Source organism: Natator depressus, chromosome 7 (genome assembly GCF_965152275.1).
Source record: "Natator depressus isolate rNatDep1 chromosome 7, rNatDep2.hap1, whole genome shotgun sequence".
Taxonomy (NCBI): Eukaryota; Metazoa; Chordata; order Testudines; family Cheloniidae; genus Natator; species Natator depressus.
This window is the reverse complement of record NC_134240.1, coordinates 29,362,588-29,376,598: the sequence shown is the minus strand read 5'-3', so window position 1 is coordinate 29,376,598 and position 14,011 is coordinate 29,362,588. Positions and strand designations below refer to the sequence as shown.

The 14,011-nt window shown below is 50.0% G+C and overlaps 1 protein-coding gene across 3 annotated transcripts in view; it reads left to right on the top strand.

Annotated features, from left to right (window-relative positions):
- PACS1 (phosphofurin acidic cluster sorting protein 1) overlaps positions 1 to 14,011 on the top strand; it is a 97,545-nt gene that overhangs the window by 53,616 nt on the left and 29,918 nt on the right. For all 3 annotated transcript variants that reach the window (XM_074957817.1, XM_074957816.1, XM_074957815.1), the window contains exons 3-5: positions 8,927 to 9,016; positions 12,370 to 12,495; positions 12,779 to 12,923. In XM_074957817.1, the coding sequence (XP_074813918.1) occupies positions 8,927 to 9,016; positions 12,370 to 12,495; positions 12,779 to 12,923 (361 nt within the window). The remainder of the gene's footprint in view (positions 1 to 8,926; positions 9,017 to 12,369; positions 12,496 to 12,778; positions 12,924 to 14,011) is intronic.

Below are 14,011 nucleotides of genomic sequence, written 5' to 3'. Positions count from 1 at the left end.
GAGAGAGCCAGCCTGATCCAGATCTCCGGCTGTGATGCCCTGTGGGGATTCCCTGCAGCACTTGGAGAGGAGGTTGAGGGCTGAATCACTTTTGGTTAATCTGTGCAGCTGCTTTCTGTGTTTGAAAGGGCATGAAGAAATTAACCCCTCCTTTCAGGAGCTCAGGGGGTTTAATTCAGGCAGTGTCACTATATCTGCAGCCCTTTAGCTAGGACACTTGGGTGGTTAATTACCCGGGGGGGGGAAGGGATGCCCTCAGAATTTCCACCACACATTACACTCTGCACACTTGAGCCATCAGAACGAGAATCCATTCACAATATATTGTCCAGATCTTCAAAATCGAACTTTCCCGCTTCTAACGTTGGTGTTGCTGTCATTGGGGCCCAGAGTTAACATTTTAGTCTGAGAAAGTGGGGCAAAGTCTCACCTCCTGTAGCTGTGGTTTTAGGCTCTTGCCAGGCTTGTGCAGCTTGGACTGTTCTGACTCATGCTGGGTTCACCTCTGAAAGTAGCCTGCAGCTATAAGAACTGGACATTCTGGGTTCTGTTCCCACTTCAGATCCTGCTCTCTGAGGCCTTCAGCAGGTCATTTATCGCACCTTTTTTTGCCTTACCTTCCCCATCTGTCAAGGGGGCTCCTGACTGCCACCCTTTGCAAAGTGCTCTGAAATCTTTGGGTGCAAAGCCTGTAGAACTACAGCCGAACTAAAAACTGTATCTGCAGCTTTATTGGCCAAGCCCAGTGAGGTCTTACGCCCAAATCAATAACACTTCTCTGTTGGCTTGCATTGCGATAGCTTTTGAATGCTACATCCAATAGATTCCAAAATTCCAGGGAGTGTTCTAGGCATCCATGGACAGCACCCTTTGATTTTGTGAAAATCAGAAAAACCGACTGGAGGAAAAGGGAGACACACAGTGCTGCTGGCAGGGGTTGTAAATGCCAGTAGGGAAGAGGAATTGTTCAGGATGGCCTTAAAAGGCACATATGGTGCATTCTTTTACATGCTAAGGTCTGCAGAGCCATTCCAGTGGATATGCCAGCCTGCTTCAGCTCGGGGCAGACCCAGCCTGAGAGTCACTGGCTGCAGCACCCCCTCCAGTTTTCTCTGCCTCCCCAGTGGCAATCCTGACCCCTCCCTGCTGCTGAGCTCTGCTGAGGGAAACCCCAAACAAGCAGAGCAGGGCCTTGTCTGAAATAACTAAATACGTTCCTGAAGGAGGCTTGACTTCAGAGCATTCCCATCTTCCCATCCCCAGACAATTCTCTTGTTTTGCAGATGGATGGCAGTCTTTTCCCTTTGCTCTGACGTGTGCTCCCAGGGTCCCTCTCCAGGATCATGGCAGCAGTAAAACTGTCTTTAGGGAAGAAGGAAATTCACTTAATCTGTTCCTGGACAACTTTTCTGATCGGGTTCTGTACAGAGAGAAAGCTGAAGCAAACACATGAGTGGTATGGTTCCTGGAGTAGCTTGGCTTCAGGACAAACACAGACACATGGTGCCTGGAAAGTCGATCATAAGCTAGGGCTTGGGACCAATACTAGCAGGTATGAGGACTCCTCTCAGAAGATGGTGATGGCCATAAAGGAAAACAAGTGGTGTGCCAGAGAAATTATCCAATTCTTATTGGAGCCTATGGAGAATTCTGATCTCCCAGACAGGCATGCTTCAGTGATCCTGACTTCCTATGAGTCCTATGTAGTAATTCTGGGTATCCTCTCCACATCTTGCCCTGTCACATCCATTGGCAGAGATCTAGCTCCAAGTGTATATTCTATCCCCCACCCCCACAGCTGGAGAACGCAGAGAATCAGATTTTTTTTAAGGGATCTTCTTCATTCAGTTCAGGGAATGGGAACCAGAATGAGAGTACCACATCCACCAGCTGGACCAGAGTGATTCATTGAGGTCTCGGAGCTTCCATGGATAACAGACCTGTTCTGGTCACGACAGTCAGCGTGTGTGATTGTGTTTTTCCTAGTGTGTATGTGTCAAGGTTCCTCCCCCACTCTGAACTCTAGGGTACAGATGTGGGGACCTGCATGAAAAACCTCCTAAGCTTATCTTTACCAGCTTAGGTCAAAACTTCCCCAAGGTACAAAATATTCCACCCTTTTGTCCTTGGATTGGCCGCTACCACCACCAAACAAATACTGGTTACTGGGGAAGAGCTGTTTGGACACGTCTTTCCCCCCAAAATACTTCCCAAAAACCTTGCACCCTACTTCCTGGACAAGGTTTGGTAAAAAGCCTCACCAATTTGCCTAGGTGACTACAGACCCAGACCCTTGGATCTTAAGAACAATGAACAATCCTCCCAACACTTGCACCCTCCCTTTCCTGGGAAATGTTGGATAAAAAGCCTCACCAATTTGCATAGGTGACCACAGACCCAAACCCCTGGATCTGAGAACAATGAAAAAGCATTCAGTTTTCTTACAAGAAGACTTTTAATAAAAATAGAATTAGAAATAAGAAATCCCCCCTGTAAAATCAGGATGGTAAATACCTTACAGGGTAATTAGATTCAAAACATAGAGAACCCCTCTAGGCAAAAACCTTAAGTTACAAAAAAGATACACAGACAGAAATAGTTATTCTATTCAGCACAATTCTTTTCTCAGCCATTTAAAGAAATCATAATCTAACACATACCTAGCTAGATTACTTACTAAAAGTTCTAAGACTTCATTCCTGGTCTATCCCCGGCAAAGACAAAATGTAGACAGACACACAAACCCTTTGTTTCTCTCCCTCCTACCAGCTTTTGAAAGTATCTTGTCTCCTCATTGGTCATTTTGGTCAGGTGCCAGCGAGGTTACCTTTAGCTTCTTAACCCTTTACAGGTGAGAGGAGATTTCCTCTGGCCAGGAGGGATTTTAAAGGGGTTTACCCTTCCCTTTCTATTTATGACAGTATGGAAACCCCATCAGCCCTTCCCCAGAGAGAAACTCTCCTGTCCTGGGCAGAGCAAAGTTGGCTATCTCTATGTACGTTGCTCACCAAGGGGGAGATGAACACCAAGACTTCCACAGCAGAAGTCGGATTAGCAGAGTAACTCCTACACCCAGAAATATCTCTAGTTTGGTAGTAAACCAGTTTGGTGGGCTGGTGATCAACTGCCTTGCATCTGGAAACTGTAAATAAAGTGCCCTGTAGCCTCTCTGTATTGGAATGTAAGGTGGTGAATGACATCTTGCAAAACTGGGTGAGGTCCCTGCTTTGTTTTCCTACCTATGGCATTGCTCCCCAGGGCAGTACAAAAGCTAGTGAGGAGATAGAAGTGGTGATACGTTTTATGCCTTTCTGGCTGAAGAGGCAATGGCGTTCAGACCTGATAACTGAGTGTAGGATTGTCACCTTGTCTTTAGCTCACAGAGGAGGTCTGCTATTGCAAGACCAGCCCCCCATCCGTGACCAGTCAAGTTTAAAGGAATACAGGCTGAGGTGATCATTGTCCCCATGCACCCCGAAGGAGAGCTCAGCAAACAGAATGTATTCTGCTGGCTGGGTGCAAAGTCCCTGGTTTAACTGCCATGCTAACCTGGTGAAATGTAACCTTGAGAACCTCCCTGAGGGCGTTACTGCAAATGTATCAGCATGTCCAAGCAAAAAGGTCAAGTCTCTGCAGTGTAATGTTCTCAGCGTGTTCAAGCAAAGGACGTTTTGTGCAGATCCCAATATTAAATGCTTCCTTAGGGCATCAGCTTTATTCCAACCTGCAAGGTCGTAGGGCACGACCTTTGGATCCTCATTCTACTCCTGACAGCACTACCCAGACTGAACCCCTGTGGAGGTGTCGTCATACTTCCTGTCCAGTAGAGCAGGCCTCCTGCTGTTTGAAGTTGGGAGCTTTCTCTAACGAGACCCTGTATTGTTCTTTTAATGTACAGAAGTCATTTCGTTCCCTACGTAAATTCAAGAAATAGTCCTCCTTCGGGTAAGCATCCAAATCCAGTCCATAGGAGCGCAGGCGGTCAGACAGCAGAGTAGCGATGTCTCCTGTATTGAGACTGGCTGGACAGCCACATGGCCATCAATATTCACCAACTTCTGCATCTTAGCCAGTGCGAGAAGTCTTCTCCATGTCTTAGTGCCCCGGGGAAGATGGAGGAGATATAATCTACCTTGTTTTGGATGTCTGTTTAGGATGATCCTGCTTCCTGCTCTGGGGGCACGCTGCTCTGAAGATCCCAGTGTAGCAGATCTGATGCCTGGAAAGTCCATTGTAGCCTTAGCATGAAGAAGTATAAGAACATGTATCCTTGCTTACCTGCGAAGTTCCTTTCTTCAAGTAATAAGGTCCACATATCCAGCCCACCCAGGAGACAAATCATCCAGGCTAGAGATGGAAATTGACATCCAAGGATTTGGATTTGTTGTCATTGAAATTTCCCATGCTTTGAAATAGGAGAAATTGTGCTTTTCCCACAAAGTATATTTACCACCGTCTGTAATTTAGGAAACTAGGTCTGAATGATCCTGGCTGTGAAAGTTCTTGGCTGCAAGGGACTTCACTAGTGAGGCATTCCCCTGCTGCCAGTGACTGTCAGGCCTGGTTCTTCAAGCAGATGGAAGTACCCATTGTAATGGATCTGGGGACCTTGTTGCTCAGTAAAAGGGAATTTTCAGGTAAGCACAAATACATTTTTTTCTGTTTCTTCATCTTCCAAATTCTTTGCAAACATTAACTCTCTTAGCCTGCCCCAGGAATACCATCCCCTGCCTCCCACCGATGCACAGAGATAGCAGAACAAAGTCTGGGGGAGAGCCAGGACTGGAAATGGAGTTGCTGATCCCAGTTCTGTGGCCTCTTCCTAGGAGCAATAAGCTTCCTAATGGTCAGATCTGCTAAGCTGGGGAATAGTCTCTCCTAAGAAACATCCCATGAGATGGGCCAAAGCCTTAGAGATTTGCTCCAACTCTCTCCCTCCTTTACAGTATCTTCCGCACTACGCCACTCCACATCTGCCGCGGGCCCCTTCCCTTCAGTATCCCTTCACTGCCACTACATAGTTCACTCTGCTTGTGTGTTACATCCTTTCACACTGCATTTGGTCTGTTTCGATTGTCAGCTCTTCAGGGCAGGGACCATCTACTCTATACAGGGCCTAGCACAGTGGTGCCCCGTTCTGGGCTGGCCCTTCGGCACTACAGCAATAAACAGGATTACTAATCATCAAAGTGGAAGCCATGCTGCATTGCTGGGGGCAGCTGGGGCTAATCTAGCAGGTGTAACTAGTATGACTGAAAAAAGAACTAGTCTTTCCTCCAGCAGCCTAGCAGTGATTTGGAGAGAGACCTAAAGACAGCAGTGACCAGCCAAAGAGCCTGCAGTAAGGGACAAACCAGCATTGCACTGGGGGCTTTTCCAGCAGCTCCGGTTGGACCAGGCAACTCTTCAGTCCATTCAGTCCACACTTCCTGTGTAAGGCAAAGAGGAAAATAAATATGTCAGGCCAAGAGCTCATCTGTCTAATCACAGGAGAGGGGGGGATGACCTTCTTCATCCTCACTCCTACCAGAGAGCCCTATGCATTTAATTAAAAATTTATCCCAGTGTGAATTAGTTACAGCTGAGATGACATGCTTTTATTACTGACTGACTGCTGGGGGTTTTAACCCTTCCCCTCTGGGGTTTCCATAGACTGTACAAATGATACCATGTCATGGCAACGCGCCCCGCCCCACCTCCAAATCTCACCGAAAGTCCTTACCAACCAGTGCTAGGGGGTTTTGAACCAGTATTTTGTGTCCAGTCGAAGGAGAGCTGTTACCAAGAGAGCATGTCCTTTTACTGCTGTGTGCTTCCTGCTGTTTCCCTATCATGTTTCTCACTGTTAATAACTTGGGTTTATTAGGTTTTCATGCAGAAGAATTTCAAAGTGCTTTAGGAACTATATATAGCTCGCTCTGTCCCTGCTGAGATGCAGCCACCTCTGCAACACGCAGCAGCCATTTACCAGTGTGGATCACAGCAGGTTGGGGGAGGGAGGGAAGTAGACTGCGTTTGATTGCAAGTGCCAGGGGTTGAGTGGCGCTTCCCCCACAACACCACTGCCTTGGAGAGCCATGGAAGAACTTTCAGAGGAACTCTGACCTCAGGCACTTGCATCACTGCTGAGTCCAGGGCAATTCTCTTGTAGGACACACATGCAAATTATTTAACGAGCTAATTAGCATAAAAGCGTAAACCTCAGCTTGAAAATGGTTGTGTGAATTTGATGCAAATCCTGCCTGCCCTCAGTGAGGAAGCGCTTTGGGTGACGTGTGGGGTCTGATGGCTTGAGCGGTGGTTCCTGACAGCAAAGCCAAGAGCACGCACCTGGCATATTCACTCTGAAAATCATGTGGCTCAGTGGGACAAGATCTGTCCTATTAGAGACCTGGCTTCTGTTCCTAGATAGCAGTATAGGCACCCTGCAGAAATATTAACAGCAGTCCATGGAAGCGGCAAGCCTCAAACTCATGGTCTCTTGGTTTGCAACTCAGTGCACCTTCCTCTCTGTCTAAGGGTGTCAGCTGAGGTGTGACAAGGCTGCCAAATGTGCGGGTGCCTGGTGAGATGCGAGGTGCATCGTGGGTTTCCGCTCAGGACTTTCTTTGAGCGAGGCCTTGAACATCTAGAAAGCAGTTGGAGGGCCCCACCTACGGGCCCCTCTGCTAAGTTCACAAGCACCATCTCAGATTTGGTTGGCACTGCATGCCTGCTGCAGGGTTTGTGTGTCTGTCTTTGCAGCACCTGGTGCTGGCCACTCTCAGCAGTGGGGGTCTGGGCTAGACTGGCCATGGGTCCAATGAGTCTGGGTGCTCCTATTGTTTCTCATTTTAGGCAGCATTGGCCTGATTCCCACCACAGGTCATCAGCAGGGATAGATCCTGTAACCCTCTGCAACAAAAGCACAGGCCTCTAACACTAAAGCTAAAGCAGTAACCATATAAGCTAATAAGGGATTCAGAGATGGGAAGGCCGGAAAGGCCCATTAGATCATCTATAGGGCTCTAACAAATTCACAGTCCATTTTGGTCAATTGCACGGTCATAGGATTTTGAAAATTTTAAATTTCATGATTTCAGCTATTTAAATCTGAAATTTCATGGTGTTGTAATTGTAGGAGTCCTGACACAAAAAGGAATTGTGCGGGGTGGGGTGTCACAAGGTTATTGTAGGGATGTTTGCGGTACTGCTACCCTGACTTCTGCGCTGCTGCTGGCGGGGTGCTGCCTTCAGAGCTGGGCAGCTGGAGAGCGGCAGCTGTTGGCCAGAAGCCCAGCTCTGAAGGCAGAGCTGCCATCAGGAGCAGCGCAGAAGTAAGGGTGGCATGGTATCGTATTGCCACCCTTACTTCCGCGCTGCTGCTGGTGGGACGCTGCCTTCAGAGCTGCTCTCCCGCCATCCAGCTCTGAAGGCTGTAAGGGGTGGCAGTACTGCAACCCCTCTAAAATAACCTTGCCAACCCCCTGCAACTCCCTTTTATGTCAGGACCCCCAATTTGAGAAACGCTGGTCTCCCCTGTGAAATCTGTATAGTATAGGGTAAAAGCACACAAAAGACCAGATTTCGTGGGGAGAGACCAGATTTCACGGTCTGTGGTGCATTTTTCATGGCCATGAATTTTGTAGGGCCCTAATCATCTGGTCTGACCTCCTGGATGGCCCAGGCCAAAGAATGTCACCCGTTCCCCCTGCGCTGGGGCGAGACGCGAGTGTTTGACAAAAGGCAGCCAGGCTGGATTTGGAGACACTGAGAGATGGGGAATCCCCCCCCCACACACACACTTCCCTTGGCAGTCTGTGCCAATGGTTAATCACCTGCACTGTTAAATCTTTGTGCCTTGTTTCAGTTTGAATTTTTCTGGCTTCAGCTTTCAGCCATTGGCTCTCGTGCGGTCTTTCTCTGGTAGGGATAAGAGTCTATTTTTTTGTGTGGATCAGCTCCCAGAGCGGGACATGCCACATGTACCCAAAGTCTTCCACTGTCTGTGGTAAGAGCAGGAAGCAATTGGAGTCAGGATTCCTGTGGGCACAGTAACAAGATGCCAGGGGCTTTGAAGGCGAGGCTCTGCCACCCAGTGGGTCTGTGCTCTGGGCTGGAGCAGGGGATGCTGGGTATTATTCCTGGCTCTGCCACTTAGTCTGTGACTTCCCCTCTGCTGGGAACGGAGAGAATCCCCAGAGCCTTCATGTCTCTAAGCAGCTTTGAGACTGGAGGAGAAGGGCTGCTCCGGTGGTTGGGGTGCTAGCATGGGACTGGGAAACCTAAACTCAATTCCCTGCTCCAACAGACTGTGTGACCTCGGGCCTCTGTGCCTCAGTTCCCCATTTGGACAGCAGAGATAATCCTTCCCTATCTCCCAGTAAAGATTGTGAGGTGCCCAGATGCTGTGGGGGCAGAGGGCGGGGTAAGTGCTAGGAGATCTCGGATGACAGGCGCTTGGAAAATGCCAGTGTTATTCCCACAGCACAAGCTCTTCTTATGTCTGGGTCTGTCTCCAGGAGCGCTCTGCCTGCTGCCGGATCCAGAGCTCGGTAACTGGGGGATTTAAAATGGTGCTGAAAGTGAAACAGCAGCAGGGGAGTGCCTGCTTCTTACAGGGCGCATGCAGGTGTGGTGTTGGCGCTCCCTTTGGAGATCTGCCAGGCAGTGCATTGGAGAGCTGGCCTCTGGGACAGATGAAGGGTGGATTTCAATCCTGTCCTCTCCCCCAAGCCCCCTTCACAGCTGTGGCCAAGGATCAGCATGAGCAGGAGGCTGTGATACCTTCTCTCCATGTAGCTGGGCCCTCCAGGGTGGGGTTGGCACAGGTTGATATGGGGGCAGTGCTGGGCCAGGTTGCCCTGCTGGTGCTGATTTGGGCACTGTTCTCTGCCTGTCCTGATCCTGAACGCATGTCACACTGTCTGCTCTGTGTTGGTTACAGGGCTCAAAGAGGATCCTGAGATCCAATGAGATTGTCCTGCCGGTCAGCGGACTTGTAGAGACAGAGCTTCAGCTGACCTTCTCGCTACAGGTGAGTGCGTGCAGCTGTGGGGGGCTCTGAACTGGAGAGGCCTTTTCCTTGACAGGTGGGAACTCCCATGTGGCACCAGCTTAAGATTATGTCTCTTCCAATATACCCAAGGGCAGGTCTACACTACAGCCGGGATCCACGCTCTGAGATCGATCCACCAGCGGTCGATTTAGCGGGTCTAGTAAAGACCCACCAAATTGACTGCAGATTGCTCTCCAGTCGACCCCTGTACTCTACACTGCCCCCCACCTCCGACGAGAAGAGTAAGGTAAGTCGAAGGGAGAGTTTCTCCTGTCGACTCCCTGTGGTGTAGACCCCGCGGTAACTCGACCTAAGGTACATTGACTCCAGCTACATTATTCATGTAGCTGGAGTTGCATAGCATAGGTCGACTTACTGCGGTAGTGTAGACATAGCCATAGAGAGAAACTTTGAATTACAATTGGAGTCCCTCAGCAGCTCAGACAGCCTCTGCTCTTGGCTGGAGGGGCCTCCCAGAGTCCTTAATGCCCACAGGGCTACAAAGCTCTTGGAGGTGGCAAGCTGAACAGGCACAGTTGCACTTAATAACACCAGGTTTCCTTGAAAGCTCCAAGCAGTGACAATACCATCATCTCCTGTTTGACATTCCCCCTGCCTGCCCTCTGCCTTAAATCCAGTCTAACAGTTGGGTGGGAGACCGAAATTATATTCCCAGTGTGACCTTGGGCAAGTCCTTTACCATCTCTCTACCTCAGTTTCCCCACCTGTAAAATGGGAGCATTCTTAGGAATGCAGGATTGGACTGGACTTCCTGGGTCATTGAGCCCATTCCCGTGGTACTGTAAGCAACCCTGTCATGCCATTAATGATGGAGGGTGCAGATACTCCAGTGCTGGGACTGTACAAGTACCTAGATTGAATGAGGCAGCAATCCCAAAATCAGTGGCTTACAGCTGCACTCTCCACGCAGCGTGCCATGTTTTGTCCCTGCTGCTTGACCCCTCTGACAACTCCCTCCACCCTTGTAAGATCTTGGCAGCAGAGAAGCGACTGTGCGATAGTTCAGGCCCCAAATGTCAGCCTTGTACCATGGGACTCTTGTGTTTTCCTGATATGCTTTGTATCTTTTTGAGATGTGACCCTTCCCCTTTCATGTGGGGAACCAACCAGCATCCCTAGAGTATATGAGCCAGTGTCACTGATCACAGAGTGAAACTGACCAGCCTACTATAACTTCCTAAGCAGAGTGATATGCACAAAGCGGACTAGCTTCCCCCACGTCCCCAGTTTTTTGCCCTCTTTAAAAACACCCAAATGTTGCTGATAATACAGCATAAGAGGATTTCCAAATGATTTTAATCCTGCAGGAAAATGCACGGTGGGCAGTAATAAGAATTGATTAATTAAACTGTTGCAATGACATCCTTTGGCAGTTTCCATCTCTTTTAGCAATTGAAAGTGTTTGCAGCCAGTCCTGGCCTGGGACAGGTCCTTGGAGCAGTTCTGAATGTGCCCTTCTTCCCTGCACTCAGCCAAAAGAGTGGCATAGAAAGAGCCTTGTTATTTCTCATGAGGGACACGGTATCCTCCCTTTGTTTTTTTTAAATACAGGCTCAAAATGGCAATGAAGCTTTTGCCACACCTCATTGGCCAGTGAACGCAAAGTACTGCCCTGGACTGCGTATCCTGGAGCTGTGTATTGTGCTCAGACATTGAGCATAACACATTTGTCTTCCTGGATTATTTCAAGGTGTTCATGACCTGTCTGATCCCTTCCTTAAAGCCTCTCTTGTGTAGCGGCTTTTGGAAGCTGCGGTATGCTCAGAATAGCCAGCCAGAACACTGCCTCTTTCAACAGTTGGCTTCCAGACACTTCTTGAAATTAACTTGGTTTCTTTCAGGAAGAAGGTATAATCAGTGGGAGGCATGGGAAGGCAGGGAACTGTCAAGCAGGACTCCTGGGTTCTGTTCTTGGTTTTTGGAAGGGAATGTGAGCTAATGGGCAGAACAGGGACTGAAATCCAGGAGTCGTGGGTTCTAGTCCCAGCTCTGCTATTCCCTCAGTTTGTCCTTGGCTCAAGGGTAAAATCACTGGCACTTCTAAAAATGCAGTTCTAAAGACCCATTTTCAAAAGTGATTTAGGAGCCCAAATCGGACTCAGTGGGATTTAGGCTCCTTAATCACTTTAGTGCTTTTGAAAACGTCATCTTTCAGTGCTGCAATTTTGCCACGTGTAAGATGGGAATAATTTACCTGCCTCCCAAAGAGAGAGGAGGATTAAAGTTCGCAGAGCACTTGGATTCCTGGAGGAAGACACGACAGGAGGGCAGAACATTATTCCCCCCTCCCTCTGTGCTTGGTCTCCCTGCGCAATGCTAGTTGCCATCTGCAAACCTAGCACGGGTTGTTTCCAGAGAATACACTTCTGCTCACATTGTTACTCATGCAGGTAGTGGCGTGAGATTTTCCCATCCTCTTTCTCCTGCCAGTGGAGCTGCAGCCACCCTGCCCCCGGACAGAACAGCCCACCCTCTGTGCCTGACTGTCCGCTGTGCTGCATAAATCCCTGCTTCCCGGGACGAGCAGTTACGAGCTCTGAGAATTGTAAATGTGTGCCCCTTATGGTCTTGTTGAGCCTTGGCTGCTGCTCGCCATGCAAGCTGGATCCCACCAGGGGGCTGATCACCAAACAGGTGTGGACGGGATCTTAGATCCCACTTCCATGGCTTTGGCATACTAGCTCCGAGCACCACCCCATGTAGCCTGGCCGTCTGCTTTTACTGATCAGACCAAGCACTGTGCCTAAGGTGGGAGCTGCTATTTGGTGCCCGGGAGGAAGATGCACGAGGCTTTGCTACCCAGTGCTGTCCATGGAAGAGGGATAGGATGGGGGGATGCCTCCCTGAGCACTAGAGCTCTCCTCTGAACCCCTGGGAACGTGAGATGTGATCATCATCGTAGCTTGGCCAATAAGCCTTCTCCTGAGCCTCAGAGGCTCCGCATGACCTGACAGGTCTTCCTCCAGTGGAAGCTGTGGCATGTATTGACCACCCTCTGCACGTCCGCTGTAAGCAGGGCACCGCGCTTCCTCCTGGCTCCCTGCCAGCCTGGGCGAGCAGGTGTCCGCTAGGCCGGTCTTCAGCAGTGTGCCCGCACTCACCATCAGCCCGTGATGCGTCTTGGGAGAGTCTCTCCCTAGCAGGGCTGGACATGGGGTTTTTAGCAGCCTTCCTGAGTACCCCCATGGGAGCCCCCAGACAGATCTCTGCCCCCCACACCCTTGCACTGGGCCACCTGGCACCCCAAACATACCGGGCTCTCATGCGGCCCCCATTGTTGCTGCTCCCTTGACTGTCACTTGCCCTTGCAGTACCCCCACTTCCTGAAGCGAGATGCCAACAAACTGCAGATCATGCTACAGAGAAGGAAGAGATACAAAAACCGGACCATCCTGGGCTACAAGACTCTGGCTGTTGGGCTCATCAACATGGCTGAGGTGAGGAGGAGGAGGGAGGCCCCAGGAACGGCCTGGGGAAGACGTGATTACATGTAACCTCTCCCCTCTTTAGCTCAGGCAGAGGCAGAGTGCTGTGTCCCTAGGCTGGGCTCCGGGGTGGGACCTAGCCAGAGACACCGAGACCAGCTGAGCTGTCTCAGTCTTGTGTCAGCTTGGCCCGTGTGGGGCCACAGTCTTGGTGTGGGTGATGGGCTCGGTAGTCTCAGTAGCCTCCTGCGGGGCCCGCTGGGAGTACATGCCACGTGGTGTCTCCCCTGCCCAGGTCATGCAGCACCCCAGCGAAGGAGCTCTGGTGCTTGGACTCCACAGTAACGTGAAGGACGTCTCTGTGCCCGTTGCTGAGATTAAAATCTACTCTCTGTCCAGCCAGCCAATTGATCACGAAGGGCTTAAGTCGAAACTGTCCGGTAAGGAGGGGACTAGTTTGGGGTGGTGGGGCTTGGGCATGGGGTATCCAGAGGGGAAGTTCATTGGCTGCTGTGGAGCCAGCATCACTAGGCAGGTGCACAGCTCGGTAATACTCAGTTAGCACAGCGAGCTGCAGCTATTGCCAAAATGGGGCCCAGGTGTTTTCGATCCTCTCCATTGAGCATGTGCCCCCCTCCCTCCCTGCTGGGAGAGGGTGGGTGGCAGGGGACACTGCGCTGGAGGTGGTGCCTCCTTCAGATGAAGCAGAGCCAGTGTCCTGACCTGGTCATTAAAGTTTCTGAGTGAGTCACTTGCTGTCTGCTAGAACTGGGGTGTTGGAGCCAGTGTCCTGGCCAAACTCCACCAGGGGGAATTATATTCTGCCTCCCTAAATTCCTTCCCTGCTCTGCCTTTTCCCTGGGACCGAGAATTCTTTCCTTCCTGTCCTGAGCTGTTATAGAGTGTGGCTACATGTTCCTCCCCAGAGGGAGCTGCATTTCCACACTGTGGCAAAAACACTTTTCTCCAGACGCTTGGCTTGACTAAAGTCTCAGAAAGAGAACAGATTTTTCTTTGTCCCTGAAACCTACCAGCTGTAAAAGCCACATGCCTGCTGGTTCCATTCTGCATTGTATGGCTCTGCTAGTCTCTTGTATGCATGGTTGGAGGCAGTGCCTTAGAAAGCACATGGAGCCTCTTCAGTTACATTCTATCCCCGCGCAGCTATATGTGTTCCTGGTGCTTCTGTGACACAGCCCAGGTGCGAACAGCAGCCGGCTGGGCATCAGCCCCCTCTTGGTTACCTTTACAGCGATTCAGTCTCTGGTTTTAATGTGTTTAATCTGCAGAAGTGAAGGCAAAACCCTGCTCAGGGCCAAGTTCCACCATGTCCATTTGCATCAGATCTTGTTTGAACAATGGAGGCTAATTCCTTCCAACACGGCTATATTTAGCCCTGCGTCTTGGAATCCTTCCGTTTATGATACTGTCGTGGATGGCTGCCTAGGCAGTAAATCTGGTTGCCAGGGAAACTGATGGAGATGCAGGCTCTGCGTTGTATTTATTTTAATATTTGGGTTTATTACCA